The sequence below is a fragment of the Bufo gargarizans genome, chromosome 4, assembly GCF_014858855.1.
Source record: "Bufo gargarizans isolate SCDJY-AF-19 chromosome 4, ASM1485885v1, whole genome shotgun sequence".
Lineage (NCBI taxonomy): Eukaryota > Metazoa > Chordata > Amphibia > Anura > Bufonidae > Bufo > Bufo gargarizans.
Genome location: NC_058083.1, coordinates 392,169,580 through 392,197,409, shown reverse-complemented (window position 1 = coordinate 392,197,409; position 27,830 = coordinate 392,169,580). Strand labels below are relative to the sequence as shown.

The 27,830-nt window shown below is 44.2% G+C and overlaps 1 protein-coding gene across 1 annotated transcript; it reads left to right on the top strand.

The window, feature by feature from the left end:
• YIPF4 (Yip1 domain family member 4) lies at positions 1–27,539 on the top strand. Its single transcript, XM_044290538.1, has 6 exons — positions 1–287; positions 8,479–8,632; positions 10,313–10,484; positions 15,345–15,422; positions 20,909–21,022; positions 25,971–27,539. Exons 1-6 carry the CDS (start codon positions 206–208, stop codon positions 26,106–26,108), a joined length of 738 nt encoding a protein of 245 aa, XP_044146473.1. The 5' UTR covers positions 1–205; the 3' UTR covers positions 26,109–27,539.
• Positions 27,540–27,830: the final 291 nt, after the last annotated feature.

Below are 27,830 nucleotides of genomic sequence, written 5' to 3'. Positions count from 1 at the left end.
GCAGCAGTGCATTGGGCTTCTAGTCAGTCCTGCACTTTTCCTTCTGTACCTGGCAGTCTGTCAGGCGGTGACGTCAAAGCGGAAGGCGGGGCGCTGCTGTCCTGGTATGTGCGTGACGTCGCGGCGTTCTCCTCCCCACGTAGAGCCTGTGGAGCTGGCCTGAAACGTCACTGCCGTCACCAACATCACCCCCAGCAGCAGGAGGATGCAGCCGCCGGGCCCTTCCCTGCTCCCCCATAACAACAACCCGGGGGACTTCACCTTCGTGTCGTCCACGGAGGCAGAAGGTGAGGCCTAGTCCTGACACACGGAGCTGCGCTGTCATTACCTCTGGTGAAGTCCTGTCTTCCTGCTTTGCTGACTAACAGTGCATCTAGATAATACATACACAGGGAGCTCCATGTACTGTGTGGTCTCCCACCTTGTTATGTTCTGTGTGGTCAGTGCTGCTTATATACAGGAAATCAGATAGACAATACATGTGACTGCTCAGGATTTGTGGGGTGAGCTGGTTTCCCCCACATACAGTGTGTGTGTGTGTATATGTGTGTGTGTGTGTGTGTGTGTATATATATATATATGTATGTGTGTGTGTGTGTATATATATATATATCACACACACACACACACAGTGGAGTCACATTATTATGCCCACTTCCTACTTTTAACATTGCATACATCATGAAGTAAGTCACGTGTGCTGAGCTGGCTCGGTGGGTATATAAGGGGTGTGATAGGTTGTCTGCACACATATCCTAAAGGTAAAAGGGGCGATTTATCAGAGTTGCAAGAATGGATGAATATTGGCTTTCAGGCCAAGGGTGGCGGTATTTCTAAAACTGTGCAGTTTGTGAGCTGTTGCCTCTGGTGAAAGTGTATGGTGAGTGGACTAATGGCACCACTGCGAATAAGGGACGTGGAAAGTGTGGAGCACCACGTGCCATCGATGTGATAGGTGAACGTTGGCTATGACAGTGAGTGAGGGCGGACTGACGCACTACAGTAGAGCAGCTCACCGCCAAAACAAACCAGGGGCTACCAGACGTGGGTCTAACAGAACAGTTCAGGGTCTGGGGCTCCGAAGCAGACACTTCTGATAACAAAGTTGCATCAACAGAAAAGAAGAATTTTTCAGGCAGTATCGAATTTAGACCTCCGTTGATTGGCAAAATGTTGCCTTCTCTGACGAGTCACATTTTCTGCTTAATCAAATGGAAAGACGTTGGCATGTCAGGTGGTCAACACTTGACCATACGACCCACCAAAGTGGTTCTCTGGAATCTTCATAAATTCCTGGCATCTTCTATCCTTGGGTCCCGATCGGATGTGTTTTTGTTCAGCTGCCTATACTGTATAATATGTAGCTTGGGAACACATCTGATAGGGACCCTAATGGAAGACCCCACAGCCAGACAGAGTAAGGGCTCATGCACACCAACATATTTTTTTGTCCATGTCCGTTTTTTGGGTTTTTTTGTGGCCCGTGTGCAGAACCATTCACACAAAAAACTGAAATAACTCCCTGTGCGCTCCATGTCCACATGTCCGTTACGCAAAAAAATAAAACATGTCCTATTATTGTATGCAATGCAGACAAGGATACGCCGCAAAATACCTACGGTCGGGTGCATGAGCCCTAAGGCTCCATTCACACGTCCGCAAAATGGGTCCGCATCCTTTCCGCAATTTTGCGGAAAGGGTGCGGACCCATTCATTCTCTATGGGGACGGAATGTGCTGTCCGCATCCACATTCGCGGATCCGCACTTCCGCATCCGTGCTTCCGTTTCCGCAAAAAAATATAACATGTCCTATTCTTGTCCGCAATTGCGGACAAGAACAGGCATATTCTATTATGTCGGCAATGTGCGGTCCGCAAAATGCGGAAAGCACATTGCCGCTTTCCGTGTTTTGCGGATCCGTGTCTCCGTGTATCCGCAAAACACATTGCGGACGTGTGAATACAGCCTAAGGGGTCATTCACACGACCGTATCAGTTTGCAATCTGCAAATCAGGGATAGTGATCGTGTGCATGGAAGACGTTCTTTTTGTGAGGCTGCAGCACAGTATGCTGTCCACATCTTTTGCGGCCCCGTTGAAATGGATGGTAGCATCCGATCTGCAAAAAATGCGGATCGTGTGCAGACTAACAATACGGTTGTGTGAATGGCCCCCAAATTCTGGTGTTCTCTTGTGTTTACCGCAATCTGTTATGGTTTCCATTTTGACAAGTTAGGTTCTAGTCAAGCCTTACTTAGAAATGAGGTGACTGTAAGGGCTCATACACATGAACGCATTTTCTTTCCGTGTCCATTCCTTTTTTTTTTTGCGGACCTTATGCGGAACCGTTCATTTCAATGGGTCAGCAAAAAAAAACGTAGGTTACTTTGTGTGCATTCCATTTCCGTATTTCTGTTCTGCAAAAAAAAAAAAAACATGTCCTCATATTGTCCGCATTACGGACAAGGATAGGACTGTTCTATTAGGGGCCAGTTGTTCCATTCCGCAAAATACGGAATGCACACGGAAGTCATCCGTGTTTTTACGGACCGCAAAATACATATGGTCGTGCGCATGAGCCCTAAGGATGAGCGAATTGATTCTAGCAGTTGAATCAATCATGTGTGCACAAAGTATGTTTGGATCCATACAAACATAGAAAAAAACAACTCTGTCAAATGGACTCTAGCGTAGCTATATACCTTAAAGGGGTTATCCAGCTTCTGGGGGGGAAAAAGGGGAAAAAAAACCCCAAACAAAAAAATAAAAATACTACTTCTCTCTTCGATCGTGCATGGACATTCCCAGCAGTCTTAGCTGGCAGCACATGACCCATACAATACCAGTGCTAAGTGGTGATGCCAGTAGTACAGCATGTGATCGCTGAGGACACTGGTTGGCTGCAGCAGTCGCATGCGTCTGCACTCGATCGGGCATTACTTGATGGTCTTTTTTTTTTTCTTTCAGAAACATGACAACTCTTTAACTTGACAGCTGCCACCCTTTTTTCCTTATGTGCGAACGTACATTTCATAGGTTTACAGAACGTAGAGATCAGATAACCACGGAGATACATAGGTGTGCGTAGAAGCTGTAGACGCAAAAGAAGATTTTTAATGAAGATCATGTTCAAAGCTACTTCATTTTATACTTAAAATAATTCACAGGAAAAAAAATGGTAGCTGTATGTAGCCGTATACTGACCAAATACCGCACATTGATGCACCCACATATATACCCACTATTCATGGGTTGAGCTTGCTGTAATGCTAGGCACAGCCCATGGACAGGAGTCCCCTTTTCTAAAATCGTACAACCCTTTTAAAGCCAGGGAGGAAGTAGATATTGTTGTACATGGTCGCCATGACAGCGTCGCACCTATCAGAAAGTAGGAGACGTGATTGTATCAGAACCTTGTTTCCGGTTTTGTCTGGCAGTGTCCTTTAACCTGTTACAAACGCCAGTTAAAGGGGTTTTCCTTTAAAAAGTATTATTTACTGTGCAATGATTAGGCCATTGCACAGAAGTATTTTTGCAGTATACCTGCAGTACTGCTGGTGCAGTGATCTCCTAGTGAAGCAGCCCAGACACCTATCATTCCATATTCATAGAGACGGGGTGGGGGCACGGCAAGCTTGACTTGGAGCACCATGCTTGCTGCCTCCTTGACTTCAAACAGTCCATTTGCATAGGACTAATGGGGGGAATAAAGTGGTTTTGTGGCAATGAGATCTACAGAAAGATAATTTGGAACATGATGACCAGGACTGAGTGGTACTCTGGGCGGTTGGGGGCCATTATGATAGTGACAGGTTCCCTTTAAAGGGGTTGTCCAAGTTATTTTTTTATTCTTTCTATGTTTCTAACTTGTCAAATGTAACAGCTTTCCAATTAACTCACTTGATCTCCAGTGGCTGGTTTCTCAGATTTCACTGAGGGTCACATGACCTGTGATTTCAGCTTCTCTCCCTGCTCTGATAATTAGGCACAAGTCACTGTGCTGGCCACGCCCCCTGCACTGCTGCTGCTGCTTATTGCTCTTTCCCAGGATTCTTAACCCCTTCAGCTGCACAGACTCAGGGCTGAAGTGTTTACTGTGTAGCTGCAGGCAGTGAGGAGACAAATGCTGGGCACAGGAGCTGAAAGAGACGTTCTGCAGAGCATTGCAGGTAGTGGGGAAGATCCTGTGTGTATTAGCAGTGTCATTATACAGCTGGGACTTGTAGTTCTACACATACAACATGCTTCTGAGTAGGGCTGCAGCTAACGATTATTTGAATAATCGATTAGTTGCCGATTAATTTCTACGATTAATCGATTAATCGGGGAAAAACGACAAAATTACAAAACAGAGAGGTTTATATGATCTTACTTGAAAAATTATGTTCAAAGGCCATATTAAAACAAATTGTGGACGACACTATTATGGGGGATCTGTGGACGACACTATTATGGGGGATCTGTGGATGACACTATTATGGGGGATCTGTGGACGACACTATTATGGGGGGATCTGTGGACGACACTATTATGGGGGGATCTGTGGACGACACTATTATGGGGGATCTGTGGACGACACTATTATGGGGGATCTGTGGACGGCGCAGTTATGGAGAGGGGGATCTGTGGACGGCGCAGTTATGGAGAGGGGGATCTGTGGACGGCGCAGTTATGGAGAGGGGGATCTGTGGACGGCGCAGTTATGGAGAGGGGGATCTGTAGACGGCGCAGTTATGGAGAGGGGGATCTGTGGACGGCGCAGTTATGGAGAGGGGGATCTGTGGACGGCGCAGTTATGGAGAGGGGGATCTGTGGACGGCGCAGTTATGGAGAGGGGGATCTGTGGACGGCGCAGTTATGGAGAGGGGGATCTGTAGACGGCGCAGTTATGGAGAGGGGGATCTGTGGGTGGCGCTGTCATGGAGAGGGGGATATGTGCACTGTTATGGGCATAACAGTGTACAGATCCCTTTCCTCATAACAGTGCACAGATCCCCCTTCCCATAGCAGTGCCATACACAGACCCCCCTCCCCATAGCAGTGCCATAGACAGATCCTCCCCCCTCCCCATAACAGCCCTGGCCCGATGCTTATAAGTCGGACTAATCACTGCATCTTTATTTTACCTTTTTACAATGACGCTCCTGTAACAGCCAGGCAGAGCGGACGGCGGCGTAACGTCACTCACTCACGTGACGCACCTGCTCCGCCCACCTCATGAATGAAGGAGTGAGTGAGTGACGTTACGCCGCCGTCCGCTCTGCCTGGCTGTTACAGGAGCGTCATTGTAAAAAGGTAAAATAAAGATGCAGCGACCGCCCGCCCGCCCGCATAGCAACGAATCGGCGATTATTCGATAACTGGATTCGTCGACAACGAATCCAGTTATCGAATATAATCGATTACATCGATTAATCGTTGCAGCCCTACTTCTGAGTCTCCCATCAGGCAGACATGTCACTCAGGGCAGCTCTTGTATTCACTCCCTTAGCAGTGTCATTATACAGCTGGGACATGTAGTCCTACACATGCAACATGCTGCAGAGTCTCCCAGCACTCAGGGCAGCTCTTGTATTTACTCCCTTAGCAGTGTCATTATACAGCTGGAACTTGTAGTCCTACACATACAACATGCTGCAGAGTCTCCCATCAGGCAGACATGTCACTCAGGGCAGCTCTTGTAATCACTCCCTTAGCAGTGCTGGGGGAGGGGCTGAGATTGTTTTTATTGCAAGTAAACAAAGAGCCAGAGGAGAACCAGGGAAATTAGGAAATAGATATTTTTTTGCCTAAAGCTTGCTTATCTTAGTTATATATCGCTGACGATCAGATTTACAGTGCTATATATTTTTTTTCCGTAAGGCTGCTTTCACACTAGCGTTCGGGTGTCCGCTCGTGAGCTCCGTTTGAAGGGGCTCACGAGCGGACCCGAACGCAGCCGTCCAGCCCTGATGCAGTCTGAATGGAGCGGATCCGCTCAGACTGCATCAGTCTGGCGGCATTCAGCCTCCGCTACGCTCGCCTCCGCACGGACAGGCGGACAGCTGAACGCTGCTTGCAGCGTTCGGGTGTCCGCCTGGCCGTGCGGAGGCGTACGGATCCGTCCAGACTTACAATGTAAGTCAATGGGGACGGATCCGTTTGAAGATGCCACAATATGGCTCAATCTTCAGGCGGATCCGTCCCCCATTGACTTTACATTGAAAGTCTGGACGGATCCGTCCGAGGCTATTTTCACACTTAGCTTTTTTTTGGCATTTTAATGCAGACGGATCCGTTCTGAACGGAGCCTCCGTCTGCATTAATATGATCGGATCCGTTCAGAACGGATCCGATCGAACGCTAGTGTGAAAGTAGCCTAACTCGGACAGCCCCTTTAAAAAATCCTTGATGCTAATTTTTTGCATTGATGATTCGTTTGTGCCATGTGACCATGGAGTGTGAGTGAAGAGCTTGCTATTACTCACGCTTGGTGGTCACTCGCCTGCCCGCACAGTGCTGCACTGGATCCTGATGTACACACGAGCACGCACTATGACCTGGTGCTGTGTGACGTCAGGAGGACAGTGCAGCGCATGAAGAAGAGGATGGAAGATCTCTGGAGTGTCGGCATCACCCCTACAGGAAAGGGAAGTATTTTAGTTCACTGGTGCTGCGACTTGGCACTGATGGCATTGGAGGGGGAGCTGGTGGCACTGGAGGAGGAACTGGGGTGGAGCAACTGATGGCACCGAGGGGGAGCTTATGGCACTGGGGGGGGGGGGAAGGAGACTGATGGCAGGGGGGCTGATGAGTTTATTTTATTTTATAGAAAACGTTCTTTTAATTTAGTTTTTTCTTATTAGAGTACTCTATTAATCGTTTGATTAATCGGTAGAATACTTGATTACTAAAATAATTGATAGCTGCAGCCCTACCTGCCTGGTATCTGCTCTGTGGTGGATATTAAGAATGTACATTTTCCTGCTGAACCGGTCAGTATGTCAGTAACTCATAAGAAGAAAAGAAGCAGCGGGTTATATTTATATTTCCCAGTGTCGTGACCACAGGATTTAGACTCTGGAAGCGTATGTACACAGTTGTCAGTAAATGGAGCCCCAGGGTTACTGCTAGTTTCTAACCACCTCTCCAAAAAGAAAAGGGTTGCTGTGTTGGCAGTTAAGTCAGGCTGTTGTAGCCAGAGATCGCAATAATTGAGTGTGGGGGAAAAGTCTAAGGCGTATTGGTACATTTTAGACCTTTTCCAGGGAGTAAAATCGCCTGAACAAGCGTCATAGACACTTGTACAGGCGATTTTACTCCCTGGAAAAGGTCTAAGGTGTACCAATACGCCTTAGACTTTCCCCCCACACTCATCAGTGCAGTGAGCTCAGCGATGCTGCCTGTGCCTGACATAACCAATAACAAAGCTCCTTACAGCAAGGAACTTTGTTATTGGTTGGTTAGTGGCGCGCCAGAGCGATACAGATCAAGTCAGGCAGGGGAAGCCGGCACACGGGGGTGGCTGTAGTAAGGAGAGTGGGCTAAATCATGAAAAAGTGTCTGGTCATTTAGTGCTCATTCACACAGCCTTTTTCACAACCATTTAAATAAAGTCTGAGGCTATTCACATGGCGGCTGCCCAAATTTTATTTTAATTGGTGGTTGGGGAATTGGCGGGGGGTTTGGAACTATAAGTACTGAGGGCACAATGGGGGTAAATTATATATACTGGGGGGCGATTGGATATCTAAGGGACACTATGGGGGCATTATGTATAAGGAGGGTACTACAGGGGTTGGGATTTAAAAAGTCCATGATTCTAAACAGCCAGAAAATGGATGCACACACTGATGCAAAATGAAAAATTGATAGATTATCCATTTTTAACGGTCCACAACACGGGCACGTGGCCATACGGTCCTCTGAATGGAGCCTTAATATGAGTACTGGTACTGGTAGGAGAGAGGGCTCTGTCCACAATGGCATGAGAAAATTGTAAGAATTTGTTCACAGTGGAGAGTGGTTACAAACGGTGTCCTACTCTTAGGTACTACTATGAGTGCACCTAGATTTTGGCATAATCTGGTGCATGTATAGACAGACGGTCTAAGTTTACGTTGTCTACAGGATTAGCAAATCTGCCCCAGTGTGTCTTCTATTTCAAATTGCCAATTGGCTAAATTGAGAATTTTTAGAACAAAAATGCATAAAAATGTCAGTTATTTCTGCAGTATATGATGTTGGACATGCTAAAAATATCTGATTAGTATTGGTCTTCTGAGTGCCAATCCCAAGCCTTAGAAGAGGGGTGCATGGTCCCAAGGAGCTAAGGAGGTGTCATTGCATATTACTGAGAGCTCAGCACTCACTAGATTTGCCCATATGCCTTCATTATCTGTAGTGGGAGCGCCTCTTCACTTTATCAGGAGACAAGTAGAGCTAAACCTGACATTGTGTCCTTTGCCTTAATCTGCTTCTGTTTTCTCATCTTTGTAGACCTTAGTGGCTCCATAGCTGCACCTGATGTAAAGTTGAATCTTGGTGGCGATTTCACGAAAGAATCTACAGCAACAACGTTTCTTCGACAGAGGGGATACGGGTGGTTACTAGAAGTGGAAGAAAATGACCCTGAAGACAATAAGCCTCTGCTGTAAGTCTAGGTTAGGGTTGCTTTAGGTACGGGTGCCTTACTACGGACAAACTACGAAAGTTAACAGTGGCTGTAAAGCAAAGGATCCCACAGTAAGTGGATTCCAGATAGCAGGCTTCTGTGATAGCTGAGGATCTACTAGGACTATACAGTTGTAAGTAGGATTTGCCTGCTGGTAAATGTGATCTGAAGGTGTACTTGAGTTGCATTTTAGGACTTGCCACATAGTTTATGCTTATGTGACATTGGCAGACATGATGATAATTTAAAGGGCTTATCCCATGACCTCATATGGATTCAGAGATCTCCCCATTCATTCCTCTTCTAGATTTATTTGAAGCTGGCAGAGCGTTGGCCTTAAAGTGCGTGTCCTGTCTCCTGCAGCTGAGATGAGATTTAACCCCATCTCCCCAACACAAAGTTCAGAATTTTCTGTTTGCACTGCTTGGCCCTTAGGCCCCTTTCACACAATCGAGTCCCACGCATCTGACTCGCATCGTGTGTCAGGGACAGCACCCGCCCTGAACTCCGGAGCACTGCCGGGGTCGCCTAGCATTATATTGATTTATGATGCTACGTAACCCTTCGGCCCCGTTCAGATAGGCAAGTGTCACGCTCCTGATTTGCAGCGCAGCACCCGTCCTGACTTCCAGCACTGCTGGGGTCGTATAGCATTATATTGATTTATAAATGTATTGTATAACACTGACATAATGCTGTCAGTATTATCCTATACATTCTAGAGCTCTATGGGTTACATAGCATCAGAAATCAATATAATGCTATCCGACCCCGGCAGTGATGGAAGTTCGGGAAGGGTGCTAAGCTGCGAGTCCAGAGAGTGACACTCGCTCATCTGAAAGCGGCCTTACAGTTCTGAAATGTATTGGATAACACTGACAGCATTATGTCAGTGTTATCTAGAACTGTAAGGGTTACATAGCATCATAAATCAATATAATGCTTTGCGACCCCGTCAGTACTAGGGAGGTCAGGACAGGAGCTGCCGCATATTCACGCTGCAAGTTCGGAGCATAACACTCGTTCATCTGAAAGGGGCCTTAAAGAGGTTGTCCCACCATTACAACTTATATCCACAGGGACCCCCACTGATTACAAGACCGGGTCCCCTTAGTCCCCCAGAAGAGTTAAACGTGCATAGTGCCGTGACTGCTCTTGTTATTGGTGGGGATCCTAACAGTCGAATCCTCATTGCTCATATGCTTTCATCTGCCCTGTGTCTAAAGTAGTTTGACCATGCTAAACTACTGACAGCTCTAGGAAGGGGATAGGAAGAGCAGGACAAGCTTTTATCTTTAGTAGTGTGAATATGAAGTTTTATTTTGCCAGGTTCTTCTCCTGCAAGTGTGCTGGAGGCGGAGCTTTACTGTGAAGTGCTCTCTGCATGGAGTTGTTTTACACCTTCTGCTCTGAGTGACTGATGTAGTGGTCACTTGGTTAGAGACTACAGCTGTCACTCAGGGCAGAGGGGAGGGACTGTGAAACAGCTTGGTGCAGAGAGTCCTCCACAGTGAAGCTCTGCCTCCAGTGCACTTGCTGAAGAATCTGGCAGAATAAAAGTTCCTAGTGCTGTCAGCAGTTCAGCATGGTCAAGCCGCCCATACACAGTTATATCTCCAACTAGGCAAACTCATTTCAGTTTGATATCTTGTTTTGCAGGGAGGAGCTGGATATAGACCTTAAAGACATTTACTACAAAATCCGATGCGTTCTTATGCCAATGCCATCCCTTGGATTCAACAGACAAGTTGTACGAGATAACCCTGACTTCTGGGGACCGCTTGCTGTTGTTTTGTTCTTTTCAATGATTTCCCTGTATGGCCAGTTTAGGGTAAGTATGTCACATATACAATGTGAGTGGTCAGATACTGCTATAATTGCCTCATAGCTAGTGTTGAGCGAACTTGTGTTGTCAAGTTTGGCGTACATGGTTTGGGTTGTCTAAGAATCCTGTTATGGATTTCGCTACCACAGACCATAATGGAATTCTATGACGGTATGCACCAGAGAAGCCTATAAGAGGCATTCCGTCATAACCGAAGCAGAGTTCGGTTTCAAGTTTTAAAGTGGTTTTCCACTTTAAAAATCAACTACCGAAGTTATTCAACGAAGTCACGCACAACTTTGTGAATAACTTACTTTGGCTCATCGGAGCCTATACATTCTAATACTGTACTGAGATGGAACTCCGTGCAGCATTATTCCGAAGTTTTGAACTAAGCGACTTCGGCAATAGTACCGATAATTGACCCATGTAAGGCCTCTTGCACATGACCGTATGCCCTCTGAGACATACTGTCCGCTTAATATGCTTCATGTGACTCGGGATGTGCTACTGATATGTAATAACGACAATCGTTCATCCCCATTCATTTTGTATTGGGCTATGTGAAAGGCCCTTTGAATGAGCGCCAAGTGACTTGTATGTTGTCAGCTGGCGCTCATTATTGGCCCGGTGTTGACCCACCTTACAGAATTTGCATTTTGTAGTACTATCTCTGCAGTGTTATCTCAGTAATCTGGTATTCCTTACCAGCTTTCTATTACCATTCATGTCCCCTTCCCCCTGTTCGTAGCTGATGATGCTTTGTGTGTGGCACCTTAGATCCGTGGTATCAGTATCTTACAGATTAACTATTGAAACAAATCAACATGGAATGGTGATACGCTGAGAAAATGAGTGCTACACAGTAGTACACTAGGAGTACAGAGAAGTTCCTATCCTGACCTAGTCACAACAACTATTTGCACTTCCCAGTTTCCCTGTGTGGCAGCAGATGTTGGTGTGTGGGAACATTTGCACTAAACATAGTAAAGAAAAAAGACCCACATGATTACCAATAGCTTCAGGAAGATGAAAGCTTTATTGAAGTCTGCTTGTTTCGGGGTCTGGCCCTGTCTTCATATTAAGTTGTTTTTGTGGACCTTATTAAAGCATTCATCTTCCTGAAGCTGTTGACCATCTTTTATGACTATGCTTAGTGACATAAATTGCGTGGGTGAGGCTCTGTTCATATCACGCTTTGGTTAAAAATCCGAGTATACATGACATACAGTGGCATATGTCCAATGGCAAACTACCACAATGTTAAAAAAAAAAAATCACCCTGAAGAGTCAGCAGTCACTAGTTGTGGTTCTTCTCATTAACATACTTTTTCTTTTTTGTTCTAAATCTCTGTTCCCAAGTTGAAGATTCTTTTTAATATGCAAATTAGGCGATCAGGGTAATAAGGGTGTCACCATTGCTGTTTTTGCACCCCAGACAGGGCCAACCAGTGGCAAAGCAGCGATGGAAGGGCTGATCACAGGGCTGGGGTGCAACAAGAGCAGTGGCGACACCCTCATTTCACCAAAGACCTAATTTGTATATTAAAGTATCGGACAAAGACTCGGATAAAAAAAAAAAATTGTGTTAATCGGGTAACCCATAGCAGTTTGTCTATGCAAACCGTTGGCTAGGCAAGTCTCTGGCGGATTACCTTTAAATGGGGGGTCTATGGCTATGTTTGGCATATGTTGGGGGAAGCTTACCTACCTGTTGTGTACACTGAGTTGATTCACATAACATGAAATGAACAGAGCCTAATTTTGTTTGTACGCAGCACTATGTATCCGGTGCCTATCCTATGGGGCAGCCTCTATGGTCTGAGAGCTTCCAGTATTCCATACTAGCTCAGTGTCTGTTCAGACTGTGTTCTGTAGACTTGCATTCTGGGAAGTATTATCTGTACCCTAGGCACTATCTAATGTAGGGAAAGCTAACCCCTTCACGAAACATGACATACTATTACGTCATGGAAGCCACTTCCCGCAATTTGGAACCGGCAGTCCCTCGTAGCTGGGCCCCTGCTGTATCCACCGGCATCGCTGTAAAAGCCAATGCTGGAGGTTTAACCCCTTCTATGCCACAGTCTGCGCTGACCGCGACATAGAAGGGGTTTGTGTCGAGTGAGGGAGCGCATCCAGTCCCCGCGCTGCTGTGGCGGGGATTCTGTGTCAGTAGGGAGCCCGATGCCGTGAGGAGGCTGCCCAATGCCTTACACAGCATTGGAAACATGCCTTCTACGGATGCCCAGGAAATCCAGTCTCAGGCTGAGTCTCCTAGGCAACCTGTTAGTGTATGACACTGAGTTATACACTAACAGGCAATGCATTACAATACAGATGCATTGTAATGCATTACAGAGGGGATCAGACCCCCAAAAATGAACACCCCCACACACACATTAGGTATTGCCATGTCTGTAATGACCGGCTCTATAAATATATCACATGATTCACCCTGTCCGATAAACACCAAAAAAATAAAAATTATAAAATAGCAATTTGTCACCTTACATCAAAAAAAGTGCAACACCAAGCCATAGAAAAGGCGTATGTCCCACAAAATGGTATCAATAAAACAGTCACCTCATCCCACAAAAAATAAGCCCCTACCTAAGACAATTGCCCCAAAAATAAAAAGAAACTATAGCTCTCGGAACATGGAGACACTAAAACATCATTTTTTTTGTTTCAAAACTGCTATTATTGTGCTAAAGTGAAATGCATTAAAAAAATATACATATTGGGTATCGCCACGTCGGTAACAACCAGCTCTATAAAAATATCACATGACCTAACCCCTCAAATGAACACTGTAAAAAAATAAAAATTAAAACTGTGTAAAAAAAATAAGCAATTTTCTCACATTACATCACAAAAATTGCAACACCAAGCGATCAAAAAGGCATATACCCCCAAAATAGTACCAATCAAACCCGCAAAAAATTAGCCCCTACCAAAGACAATTGGTCAAAAAATAAAAAAGCTATGGCTCTCAGACTATGGATACACTAAAATATCATTATTTTGTTTTCAAAAATGCTATTATTGTATAAAACTTAAATAAGAAAAAGTAGACATATTGAGTATTGCCACATCCGTAACAATCTGCTCTAAGAAAGTCACATGACCTAATCCCTCTGGTAAACTCTGTATAAAATAAATAAATAATAACTGCGCTAAAACAACCAATTTTTTGGTCACCTTGCCCCCATAAAGTGTAATAATGAATGATCAAAAAAATCATGTGCCCAAAAATTATCAAAGGTCCTTTAGCCAGGTCCTGAAGAAAGAAGAAAGAAGGAGATCCGCTACGCGACCAAGTGGATGGGGTGAGTTAAATTTGTTTATTATTTTTAACCCCCTCAATGGACATTTTACTAAGAATTTTGTATAAAGAATGCTATTATTTTCCCTTATAACCATGTTATAAGGGAAAATAATAAAGATCGGATCCCCTTCCCGATCGTCTCAAAGCAACCATGTATGAAAATCGCACTGCATCCGCGCTTGCTTGCTGATGCTTGTGATTTTCACGTAGCCCCATCCACTTCTATAGTGCCTGTGTTGCGTGTAAAACGCACAATATAGAGCTTGCTGCGATTTTCACGCAACGCACAAGTGATGCGTGAAAATCACCACTCATGTACATAGCCCCATTGAAGTGAATGGGTCTGGATTAAGTGAGGGTGCAATGCGTTCACCTCACGCATTGCACCCGCACTGAATTCTCACCCGTGTGAAAGGGCCTTCCTGCAAAAAAAAAATGAGCCCTGCACAAGACGATCGGCAAACTTTTTTTTTTTTAAATAAAATAGGGCGTTCAGAAAATGGAGATACAAAAACCTAACTTTTGTTTTAAAAAATGCTTTATGTAAAACTGAAACAAACATCATAGAAAGTAGACATATTTGGTATCATTGCATTCGAAACAACCTGCTCTATAAAAATAGCACATTATCTAACCTGTCAGATGAATGTTGTTAAAAATAAAAAATAAAACAAATCCATTTCTTGGTTAACGTCCCCAAAAAATAAAATGGCATTCACAAAATGATGCAAACATGTAGTAGACATATGGGGAATGGAAAGTAATAACTATTATGAGGTATCACTATCTGTTATAAAAGTAGAGAAATTGAAATTTGGGAATTTTTCACAAAGGTGAAATATATTGACTCAGATTTATGACCATCATGAAGTACAATGTGTCACACATGTCAGATTTGCAAAAAATGGCCTGGGCAAAAGAGCAAAAACTAGCCTGGGGTAGAAGGGGTTAAATAGCTATCATTCAGCATACTATATGTGTCTCCCAACCCCTCCATACACATGCTCGCTCAGCCAAGCATGTCCTGAACAGGGAGAGACCTCTGGCAGTGGTTTATCTAACGGAAAACAAAATCCAATTGCTGGATCTTCATCTCTCCTGACATCCTCTTTCTGGTTACAGTTGTAAGCCCCCCATACACATTAGATGGTGGACTGATCTGCCTAGCTAAGCTACTAAGGGTGGGTCTGACAACAAGCTCTGTTTCCACTGACAACCAAGAACCAGAAGTGTGACACTTCATGTACATTAGCTTATATTTCTAAACTCTAATCAGTTTTCATTTATATCATTTGGGTTTAAAATGGAGCCCCCTCCCCCTGTATAACTGTATTCTCCCCTGTGTAAACGCCCCTTGATTGCCTTTTTTTGACCTATGTGTGCGTGGATCTGTTAGCGTGGATGCAGTCAGGTTTCTCCTCTGAGATGTTCTCTGTGCAGTTATATGTAAAGATATTTTGCTGTTTGAACTTCGGAAAATGCTAAAACACTAACAACAGATTTATTACATATATTTCTTTATCTATTGTATAAAGGTTGTGTCTTGGATCATTACAATTTGGATCTTTGGATCACTTACCATCTTCCTACTGGCACGAGTCCTGGGTGGGGAAGTAAGTAAATACTGGTATAATGTTTCTAAATGGCTGCATGTAAAACATTGGGTTGTCTTCTGCAAAGATTCAGCTCATCCTTCCCTTTCCTCCATCTAATGTGATAAAATATGAATTGCATGTACAGTACAGACCAAAAGTTTGGACACACCTTCTCATTCAAAGAGTTTTCTTTATTTTCATGACTATGAAAATTGTAGATTCACACTGAAGGCATCAAAACTATGAATTAACACATGTGGAATTATATACATAAAAAAGCGTGAAACAACTGAAAATGTCATATTCTAGGTTCTTCAAAGTAGCCACCTTTTGCTTTGATTACTGCTTTGCACACTCTTGGCATTCTCTTGATGAGCTTCAAGAGGTAGTCACCTGAAATGGTCTTCCAACAGTCTTGAAGGAGTTCCCAGAGATGCTTAGCACTTGTTGGCCCTTTTGCCTTCACTCTGTGGTCCAGCTCCCCCCCAAACCATCTCGATTGGGTTCAGGTCCGGTGACTGTGGAGGCCAGGTCATCTGGCGCAGCACCCCATCACTCTCCTTCATGGTCAAATAGCCCTTACACAGCCTGGAGGTGTGTTTGGGGTCATTGTTCTGTTGAAAAATAAATGATGGTCCAACTAAACGCAAACCGGATGGAATAGCATGCCGCTGCAAGATGCTGTGGTAGCCATGCTGGTTTAGTATGCCTTCAATTTTGAATAAATCCCCAACAGTGTCACAATCAAAGCACCCCCACACCATCACACCTCCTCCTCCATGCTTCACGGTGGGAACCAGGCATATAGAGTCCATCCGTTCACCTTTTCTGCGTCGCACAAAGACATGGTGGTTGGAACCAAAGATCTCAAATTTGGACTTGTCAGACCAAAGCACAGATTTTCATTGGTGTAATGTCCATTCCTTGTGTTCTTTAGCCCAAACAAGTCTCTTCTGCTTGTTGCCTGTCCTTAGCAGTGGTTTCCTAGCAGATATTCTACCATGAAGGCCTGATTCACACAGTCTCCTCTTAACAGTTGTTCTAGAGATGTGTCTGCTGCTAGAACTGTGTGTGGCATTGACCTGGTCTCTAATCTGAGCTGCTGTTAACCTGCGATTTCTGAGGCTGGTGACTCGGATGAACTTATCCTCCGCAGCAGAGGTGACTCTTGGTCTTCCTTTCCTGGGGCGGTCCGCATGTGAGACAGTTTCTTTGTAGCGCTTGATGGTTTTTGTGACTGCACTTGGGGACACTTTCAAAGTTTTCCCAATTTTTCAGACTGACCCTTCATTCCTTAAAGTAATGATGGCCACTCGTTTTTAGCTGCTTTTTTCTTGCCATAATACAAATTCTAACAGTCTATTCCAGGGGTGGCCAACCTTACAGACACAAAGAGCCAAAAAAAAGAATGTATGACTACCAGGAGCCACAAGCTATACATTTAAAGGGACTCTGTCACCACTTTCTATCCCCCCCTTTTAAAACTATTGTTCTCTCCATGCTGCCCTTGTGATTACAAAGGTGTTGTTATAACACAAATTTATGTTATAACAACACCTTTGTAATCACAAGGGCGGCATGGAGAGAACAATAGTTTTAAAAGGGTGGGTTAGAAAGTGGTGACAGAGTCCCTTTAAACACGAGTCACCATATTTTTTGCCCTACAAGATGCACCTAGGTTTAAACAAAGAAAAATAAAAGAAAAAAAAGATTTTTCATCTGATGTGAGGTCTGATTAAAAATATTTTTTTCTTATTTTTCATTACCAGAGAAAAAAAGAAAAAATATATTTTTCATCAGACCTCAGATCAGACTCCTAAATCAGATCCCCAATCCTCATCTGACCTAAAATAGGATCCCCGAACTTCATCAGACCTTCAAATCATACCCCCAAAATAAGAACCCCAATGCTCGGATCAGACGACACAAATCGGACTCCCAGTGTCAGACCCTCAGTGCTTAGATCTGACCCCCCCCATGCTCAGATCTGACCCCCCCCCCATGCTCAGATCTGACCCCCCCCCATGCTCGGATCTGACCCCCCCCATGCTCAGATCTGACCCCCCCATGCTCAGATCTGACCCCCCCATGCTCAGATCCGACCCCCCCATGCTCAGATCCGACCCCCCCATGCTCAGATCTGACCCCCCCATGCTCAGATCTGACCCCCCCATGCTCAGATCTGACCCCCCCATGCTCAGATCTGACCCCCCCATGCTCAGATCTGACCCCCCCATGCTCAGATCTGACCCCCCCATGCTCAGATCTGACCCCCCCATGCTCAGATCTGACCCCCCCATGCTCAGATCTGACCCCCCCCATGCTCAGATCTGACCCCCCCCATGCTCAGATCTGACCCCCCCCATGCTCAGATCTGACCCCCCCCCATGCTCAGATCTGACCCCCCCCCATGCTCAGATCTGACCCCCCCCATGCTCAGATCTGACCCCCCCATGCTCAGATCTGACCCCCCCCATGCTCAGATCTGACCCCCCCCATGCTCAGATCTGACCCCCCCCCCCCATGCTCAGATCTGACCCCCCCCCCATGCTCAGATCTGACCCCCCCCCCCATGCTCAGATCTGACCCCCCCCCCATGCTCAGATCTGACCCCCCCCATGCTCAGATCTGACCCCCCCCCATGCTCAGATCTGACCCCCCCCCATGCTCAGATCTGACCCCCCCCCATGCTCAGATCTGACCCCCCCCATGCTCAGATCTGACCCCCCCATGCTCAGATCTGACCCCCCCCTGCTCAGATCTGACCCCCCCATGCTCAGATCTGACCCCCCCCTGCTCAGATCTGACCCCCCCATGCTCAGATCTGACCCCCCCCCATGCTCAGATCTGACCCCCCCCCATGCTCAGATCTGACCCCCCCCATGCTCAGATCTGACCCCCCCCATGCTCAGATCTGACCCCCCCCATGCTCAGATCTGACCCCCTCCCATGCTCAGATCTGACCCCCCCCCCCATGCTCAGATCTGACCCCCCCATGCTCAGATCTGACCCCCCCCCCCATGCTCAGATCTGACCCCCCCCCCATGCTCAGATCTGACCCCCCCCCCATGCTCAGATCTGACCCCCCCCCCATGCTCAGATCTGACCCCCCCATGCTCAGATCTGACCCCCCCCATGCTCAGATCTGACCCCCCCCATGCTCAGATCTGACCCCCCCCATGCTCAGATCTGACCCCCCCCATGCTCAGATCTGACCCCCCCCATTGCTCAGATCTGCCCCCCCCCCCATTGCTCAGATCTGCCCCCCCCCCATTGCTCAGATCTGCCCCCCCCCCCCATTGCTCAGATCTGCCCCCCCCCCCATTGCTCACATCTGCCCCCCCCCATTGCTCACATCAGAACCTCCCATGCTTAGATCAGACCCCCACGCTCAGTTCTATAATTTAAAAAAATCTCTTCCGTCTCCTGATTAGACACTGGGCTACTGTTCGGGCACCTGCTACTCTGCAGGTCTGACACGCTCTCCACTGTGACCTGATGAGCACAACGTCAGGTCGTAGTGCGTGTTTCCACGTACTACGTTTTCACACTGTGTGCATCAGGACATAGTGGAGAGTGAGCTGGACCTGCAAAGTAGCAACAGTGCCCGATCAGGAAAAGAGATCTGAGCATGGGGTGGAGAGTGAGCCGGCCTGACTGCTTCCCGGCTCCACAGCTAGAGCCGCACTTGAAGAAGCAAAGAGCCACATGCGGCTCAAGAGCCACAGGTTGGCCACCCCTGGTCTATTCAGTAGGACTATCAGCTGTGTATCCACCTGACTTCTCCACAATGCAACTGATGGTCCCAACCCCATTTATAAGGCAAGAAATCCCACTTATTAAACCTGACAGGGCACACCTGTGAAGTGAAAACCATTTCAGGTGTCTTCCTTTTAAAGCTCATTAAGAGAATGCCAAGAGTGTGCAAAGCAGTAATCAAAGCAAAAGGTGGCTACTTTGAAGAACCTAGAATATGACATATTTTCTGTTGTTTCACACCTTTTTGTTATGTATATAATTCCACATGTGTTAATTCATAGTTTTGATGCCTTCAGTGTGAATCTACAATTTTCATAGTCATGAAAATAAAGGAAACTCTTTGAATGAGAAGGTGTGTCCAAACTTTTGGTCTGTACTGTATACTGTTCAATTGACATGCTTATTATGCAACTTGTGCTGTTAGACCACTCGTGTGCAGGTGTAGGCACATAAAATTAGCATGAATTTCTGTACGTAGTTTTTTTTCTTTTGGTATTTCTGCAGCATATCCGCAATTTCTAATTGTGGATTTTGGTGCGGATTAGATGCAGAATTCACCCTTCCATTGAAATTTGCACCTATGACTGCAAACATAATTGACATGCTGCAGATTTGGAAATCCTTAGGACTGGTCAGTTTCCGCACAGAAAAAAAAAATCTGCAAAGTGTACATGAGATTTGTGTAATTTTATACACTTTTCTGGTACGCATACTGCAACGCGTGCAGGTGGCCGTAAAGTGCACCATGTATTAACTATGACAGACTTGCTGAATACCTCTAAATATCATTAGTAATGGATTATGGTCTGATGTGTGGTTGGCTGTGATCTAGTCAAAAAAAGTGTACCTCCGAATACAAACACTTTAGCATAAATCAATAGTATAAGTGGAGATAAGGAAATTAATAATAATAATAATAAAAATGCCTCTTTCTTCACTTACCAAGTTACTCTTCCCCCACTGCCACCTTAACTGTTAAGTCACTCTGAATTCACATATAAAATACGTCTCTTGAGAGGAGACCAGGCTTTTCAGCTTCACTGAGAGATCAGGTTACATGGTCTTTTTAGAAGTCTATAGAGATGGCAGGAGACCAGCTGATGTCTCCCATGCAAGGCACACAGAGAAAAGAAGTGACTTCTACTGACAGCATATTGTATAACCTGATCTTACAGTGAAGCTTTGAGCTCTACTTCTCTCTGGAGATGGATTTGATCAGCAAATTCAGAGTGACTGAACAGTTAAGACGGGGTGGGCGGGAACAAGCCTGATTAGTTAAGAAAGAGGCATTTTTCTCTAACACATAATACAAAGTTTCTTATCTTCGCTTGTACTGTTGCTTTATGGAAAGTTGTAGCTAGACTTTGGGGGAGAGTTATCGAAACTGATGTAGCAACAAATCAGATTCCACCTTTTATTTTTCAGAGCTCCTTTGGAAAATGAAAGAAGGAATCTGATTGGTTGCTATGTGCAACTAAGTCAGTTTTGATAATTCGCCCCCTTTTTCTATCTCTTCACATGACCACATATTTATTAGGAATGGTCCCTCTATAACTGTTGAAATTATTACACTTAATATCCTGTTGTTTTCCACTTCCTGTGCATGTGTTACGTAATTCTGACATGGTTTTACTTTCATGAAGATAAAAATAACTAATATTGCGCAGCTAGGAATTGATGCAGGTTCTGAAATCTAGAGCAAATTATATGATTGCCATTCATTTCATTGTGTTTTCTGTCTGTAGGTGTCTTATGGACAGGTGCTTGGTGTTATAGGATACTCCTTACTTCCGTTAATTGTTATCGTCCCTGCCCTTATAGTTGTTGGATCCTTTGAAATCGTGTCTACAGTAATCAAGGTAAGGTGTCTACAAGTGAAATACTGATAAAAATGTAAAAAAAAAAATCTGATTTAGTTTTATTTTAGTGTGACGCTATACCGGAGCACTAGGAATCATGTTATTTGTAAAATGTAATATATGTATTAAAATGGCATGTTACTTATTATCTAAAGGCATGTACATGGATATTTAATAAAATACGTAAACAAATTACTGTGAATTACTGCAGTAGCCTCTTATGTTCGTTAAACGTTAAAAAAATAAAAAGCACATTACAAAAAATGCATAAACAATTTACATGCTATGAATTTCAGAATCTGCATCGCAGGAACATTTCAGCACCATGTAGATGAGATTTTCAAAAATATCATCAGTTTAGTTGGTACTGTATTACACTGTGGATTTTCCACACAAAAGAAGGTGTGTAATATACCCCTATACTGCAAAGTTCTTGGATGCTGAAGATAAACTCCGTAACCTTCCCTCTTGTGGAATCTGCCCACCACCAGAATTTTCTCATTTAAAGAGGAACTGGAATCAGATTTCACAGTCGAAGCTGCATAATATTATTAAATGGGTTGACCTGATGACACTGGTGTACTTTAAAAAATCCATGTCAGAGTGGCTGTACAATCCTTTTAGAAAATATTTCTGACTGATGGTAAAGGGGTTTTCTGGGATTCCAGGCACCTATAGAGCTTTTGAGTCCAGTGTATTTAGGAACTAAACTCAGTCTCCCCTCACCTTTACCTTGCTGCTGCTGAAATCTCACTTTGATTGTTACAAGTGGATATGAGCAAAGTTGAGAAAACTTCATCACAAAGTTTAGAATACTTAGTCATGAAGTGCATTTCTTTGTGAGTAGTGGGCACAATCATGGGGAACAGCGATTGCACCTCCCCCGTCAATAGACACCTCTGATGCCGTGTTCATCGCTGTATGAAATTAGGGCTTTCGGGGGTTAATCGGTGAAAAAAGTAAATAAAAATACTCGCCTTATCCATTTTTAGCGTGAAGAGACTTCTGCGGCAATCTTGATTGAAGATCCTGTGCAAAATCTTGTGCAGCGCGTGATGACTTCATCACGCTGGCCGGCTTGGTGACATTACACGTCACTGCGCACGAGATTTCGCACGGGATCTTTAATCAAGATGGCCGCGGCGGCCTCTTCGCGCTCAAATGGATGAGGCGAGTATGATTCCCCCCCCCCCCTGCATTTCAGGGAAAATTGATTTGTTACCATGAAGCATGAGGAAATTCGGCTTTGTGGCAAATTTTGAATTTTCCCTGAAATTCGGATTGAAGTCGCTCAACACGAACTACAAGCTGTGGAGATAGTTTATTACATGAATACAGTGAACTCCTAACTTTTCTCTAAAGGCGAGAGACTAGCAAACTTTCAAAAAGGATTATGCAATCATTCTGACGCAGATTTCCAAAGTAAGTACACCTCATCTGGTCTAAGAGCCGTTTTACCCTTTTAACCCCTTAGCAGTCACATTATAATTGTAAAAACTCTTCTGAAAATGTTTTAAATAAAGATATTGAATTTATTTCTCAAGTAAATATAGTTGAACACAACTCGGGTGCCCTAAAAGGTAGGGATCGGCAGATTTTTTTAGAGCAGATACCGATAATTGGTGAACTTTCAGGCCGATAATTTATACCAATATTTTATATATTATAATATATATTATATTAGTTGGTAGTCACTGAGGTGGTGGAAATTTTGCATTTGGCACTAGTATATTATAAATGAAATTAATAAAGCCTTTATTAGTTGGTAGTCAATTTATAATTCACATTTATAATATACTAGTGCCAAATGCCAATTTCCACACCATCCCCCCTTCTAACTGACTTTTTTTTGATCAAATCTTTTTATTTGAGATTTCTTTTTTGTGCATTACAAATAACACAACAGAGAACCCTTCCCACCCCTCCCCCCTCACAAGCTCCGTAGTCCAGGTGCAGTCCATCTTGGAACTATTCCACAGCAGGTGTTAGGATATAGGTCGGCCACCATTCTTCCTACATGCACTCCAAAACACACGTACTCTACTCTTTTGGTATACCCTAGCCTGCCTGTTACAGGTGACCGCCATAGTCTACTCTTGAACTAAAACACTAATTACTAAATTACGATGTGAAAATGATCAATCCAGGCACACCAGATTTTGTTAAATTTTTTGTTGTTCCCTCTCTTTTGATAAACATAACTCTCAAGTTGCACCAGGGTGTGTATTGCCCCCACCAAATCCTGTACCTCTGGAGGATCGGGAACAATCCACCGGGATGCTATCCGCTTCCTAGCCTGATCTAGGATACGCTGAATTGCCAACTTAACCTCTCTGGACCTTGTCAGTTCACAAACATAACCCAGTATACATAATAAAGGGGAACGATCAATCGTAATTCCGTAGACCTTCGTAATAAGGTCTGCCACATCATTCCAGTATCTACGTAGTCGCAGACAATTCCACATCAAGTGTGTCAGGTGAGCAGACATGGCTCCACATCTTGGGCATTTATCATCGGTACGATATCCCATTATATATAGCACTGTCGGCTTCTAAGGCTAGGTCTACACGACGACATTTGTCGCGCGACATTTTGTTGCACCAATGTCGCGCGACAATTTTTATAATGGCAGTCTATGGTGTCGCACTGCAACATGCGACATGCTGCGACTGCGATGCGACAGTCGCAGAAAATCCATTCAAGATGGATTTTTCTGCGACTGTCGTGTCGCAGTCGCAACATGTCGCATGTTGCAGTGCGACACCATAGACTGCCATTATAAAAATTGTCGAGCGACATTGGTGCAACAAAATGTCGCGCGACAACTGTTGCGCCCTATCTGTCGCGCGACAAATGTCGTCGTGTAGACCTAGCCTAACTGACTTAATTAACCCCTATCAGACCTCAGATCAGACTTTATTTAGCCCCAATCAGACCTCAGATGAATAAAATTAAAAAAACTCCTCACCTCTCCTGCGCTGCGGCTCCTCTTCATCTCCGGCGTCGCGCTGCACTGTCATCTGACAGCGTGCAGCATCAGGTCATAGTGCGCACACTACGTCCTGACGCTGTACGGTGTCAGGACAGTGCAGTTCGGGCCCCATCAAAGAAGACCAGGGAGGGTGAGTATCGGAAGCGCTTGATGCGCTTCTTCTATGCTCCTGACACTCGATGCATACTAATGAGCGCTTCCATAAGTGCTCACTAGTATTCGCTTTATACGCATTATCGGCAAGGTTAGATGCCGATACCGACTGCAAAATCCTTAATATCGGCTGATATCTGTACTTCCGATAATCGGTCAATCCCTACTAAAAGGGTTGTCTGGGCTACAGATCTGGATTATCTATCCTTATGATAGGTTATCAAATCAGTGGGTGTCTGACACCCGACACTGCCACTGATGAGCTGTTTTGGGGAGCTGAGGATAGTGATTGAATGCAGCAGTCAAAGTCCCCGTCCCAGCACATAACAATGTTGATGATGTGCTGAGATGGTTATGTGACTGCAGCAACCATTCACTGTCCTCAGCAGTAGACCACTGAGGGCAGTGATTGGTTGCAGTGGTGATGGCAGAAGATTTGGACCAGTGCCGCAGAGAATGACGCTGCAGAAAGGGGTGAGTATAACATGATTTAAAGAAATAAAATAAATTTTAGGGCTTGCCCAGGTTTCTTAGTTATCTCAAACAACCCATTTAAGCTAAATTGTTATTGTAATGATAAGAAATCAGCTTAAAGGGGTTGTCTCACTTCAGTAAATTTCACTTATGTAGACAAAGGTAAGGAAAAAACTTGCAGTAGCTCCGTGGCCTTCTTACTGCCTTCCCAAGGCCAGTGACGTCACGTTAATCAGTGACATGGCCTAGGCACAGCTCTGCGCCATTGAAGTGAATGGGGCAAAGGTGCGATACCAAGCAAAGCCGCTATACAATTACTAATGTCCATATTGCCTCCTTTGCTGGCTTAATTTATTTTTCCATCACATTATACACTGCTCATTTCCATGATTATGACCACCCTGTAGTCCAGCAGTAGTGGTCGTGCTTGCACACTGTAGGAAAAGGCACCGTCCTCTCTGTGGGCTGAGACCGTAGGAGAGTGCAGTGGCATGACATTTTTCCTATAGTGTGCAAGCACAGCCACAGCTGATAGATTGTAGGGTGGCCGTAACATGGATTGAGCAGTGTATAATGTGATGGAAAAATGTATCAAGCCAGAAAAGGAGGTAATATGAACAATGGCAATACATTAGTAAGTGCCATGTACTAACCTTGTCTACATAATAAATGCCATTTACTGAAGTGAGACAACCCTTTTAAATAAGTATTTAATTCCCAGGAATGCAGAGATGAGGCTAGAGAATGAGCTGTCATCTCCTCTGACACTTGTCTCTGTGAAGCAGAAAGAGCAGTCGGCATTGTATATGAAAAGATGCAAGGATACAGAGGATGGTTGCAATCTATTAATAAACTGAAAAATGTTTTTTAGCCCCAAATAAGTCCAGTATTAAAAACTGCATTCAAATGTCTCCATAGCCTTTAAGGGAGTTTTCCAAGATTTTAATACTGATGACCTGTCATCAGTATCTGATCAGTGGGGGTCCAATCAGCTATTTGAGAAGGCAGCAGCCCTTGCAGTAGCACCATGGCCTTCTCGCTGCTTTCCCTACACCAGTGACGTCCCATTCATCAGTCACATGGCCTAGGCGCAGCTCTTCCGCATTGACGTGAATGGGGATAAGCTGTGTTACCAAGCACAGCCGCTATACAATGTATGGAGTAGGCCGTGGTGCTCACAGGAGCCCCAGTTCCTTCTCAAACAGCTGATCGGTGGGGATCACGGATGTCTGGACAATGGGTCATCAGTATCAAAATCTCTGAAAACCCTTTTAAGGCTTGAATTCCAAGTATTGTAACCCAAGTTACTGTGCTTTTCTTTTGCAGCTGTTCGGGGTGTTCTGGGCGGCTTACAGTGCTGCATCGTTATTAGTTGGAGAAGAGTTCAAGACGAAGAAACCGCTTCTTATTTATCCCATCTTTTTATTGTACATTTATTTTCTATCTTTGTACACTGGAGTGTGAGGATCAATCCTTTGCTCTATTGATTTGGTACATTGAGAAAGTGTAATGCTGGATGGGTTGGTGAGTGGAGTCACCCTCCCAAACCTATGGTGTGTATTACGCCTATGTGTATATATTAAACCCAGAGCTCTTGTCAGGGGACTTTTCCTTTATGGCAATATGGCGCAGGCCCGTCTGACATAGAAGGGATCAACAAAGCAATTAAAGTTCTAACTTTTTTATGATATTAACATTTATTTGTCTTACATTCAATCTAAATGAATACCTAAAGAAAAAGCAGCTTTTAACGGATCTTTTCCACCCCCACACAATGTATATAGCACATGACTGTTATCCGATCTGGTCCACGTCTCATTCTTCATGCCACTGCATAGAAGCCAACTTTCATTTCGTTTTCAATAAGCAGAATGACAAGATGCATCGGTGCATCCTGCCCTAGCTGAGAATAAAAAAAAGTCATTTCTGTCTGGGATGAGCTTCTTACAAGGTGACTTTCTACTACTGTAAAATGTTCATGACATACAGTGGTTATTTTGCCACATTTGTCTGTGTAGGATCTTAATAAAAAGGCTAACGATCTACTTTGACACAGATACATCACTAAGGTTTCCCCCGACGTGAGCTTTTTTTCATGTCTGACCATTTAAACAAAACAGTCTGGAAATATAAATGGTTCCTCTGTAAATCAAGAAGTTACATGACTGATGAACACATTTTTTTAGATGTTTTATATTCGGATGACCATCCATTGAGGGGTCGAAGACCAACACTGATGCCATTGCTGTAACACCTACTAGAGGTCTGCAGCGATGACACAGCAGTCACCGTGGCTTTAAAATCTTTAGGGAAAAATCTATGTTCACCAATCTTAAGTGTCTTGGGTGGTATTTTTACTTTTTTTTTTTTTTTTTTTTTATTTGACCTGTTTTGATGTCTTATGCATTCTTTTGTATTAAAGCATTCAACAACTCGTACAGTAGGTGGAGAACCTCAGAAAACTCATGGAGGTCTTCCAGTTGACAACGTACGTGATGGGGTTGAGCTTGTAACATTGGAGCCAAGTCTTTAGTTGCGTTTTTAGAGATTATTTCCTTTTGCATTCATACCTTCCAGTTTCCTGAGATAAAAAGTTAATCTTTCCCTTTTTAATAACAAAGGAAATCATATAGTGCTGCTGAAAAAGGAAAAAAAAAAAATCTATCCCTAGATTAAAGTGCAATTGTGCCGGATGGTGTACTTTTTGGTGGTTCAAGTGTCTTTTTTTTTTTTTTCTGTAGATATGGTAAATAAATATTTATGAATGTTGATTTCAACCAGTGTAACAGTTCTTGATGTGATACTCATCATTTCTTTAACTACTGTTGCACATAAAACTTTTTTTATAGATTTAATTTCTGACTCAATACAGAAAAATAAACTGCAGAGAATAAATATGTCTTTGGTTTGTATGTCTTTTGCTATAGGTTTTCATTAATCGTAAAAGAAACGGTTGCTATATATTTGTTTAAAGTCATAGATAATCTGTTGTATTTTTGCAACTGTTGTATTCCTGACATTTATCAAAACTGGTGTAAAGGAAAACTGGCTTGGTTGCCCATAGCAACCAATCAAATTCCATCTTTAATTTTTCAGTGCTCCTTTGGAAGATGAAAGGTGGAATCTGGTTACTATCGAAACTCTGTCATATTTGATTGGAAAATGAGTACAGCATGCTACAATATT

Bases quoted from the DNA above. Each gene is read 5' to 3' on its own strand.
- YIPF4 (XM_044290538.1), top strand. From the start codon at position 206: ATGCAGCCGCCGGGCCCTTCCCTGCTCCCCCATAACAACAACCCGGGG. The intron at 10,485-15,344 runs GTAAGTATGTCA...TATTGTATAAAG, and splicing joins CCCTGTATGGCCAGTTTAGG to GTTGTGTCTTGGATCATTAC. The intron at 21,023-25,970 runs GTAAGGTGTCTA...TTTCTTTTGCAG, and splicing joins TCGTGTCTACAGTAATCAAG to CTGTTCGGGGTGTTCTGGGC.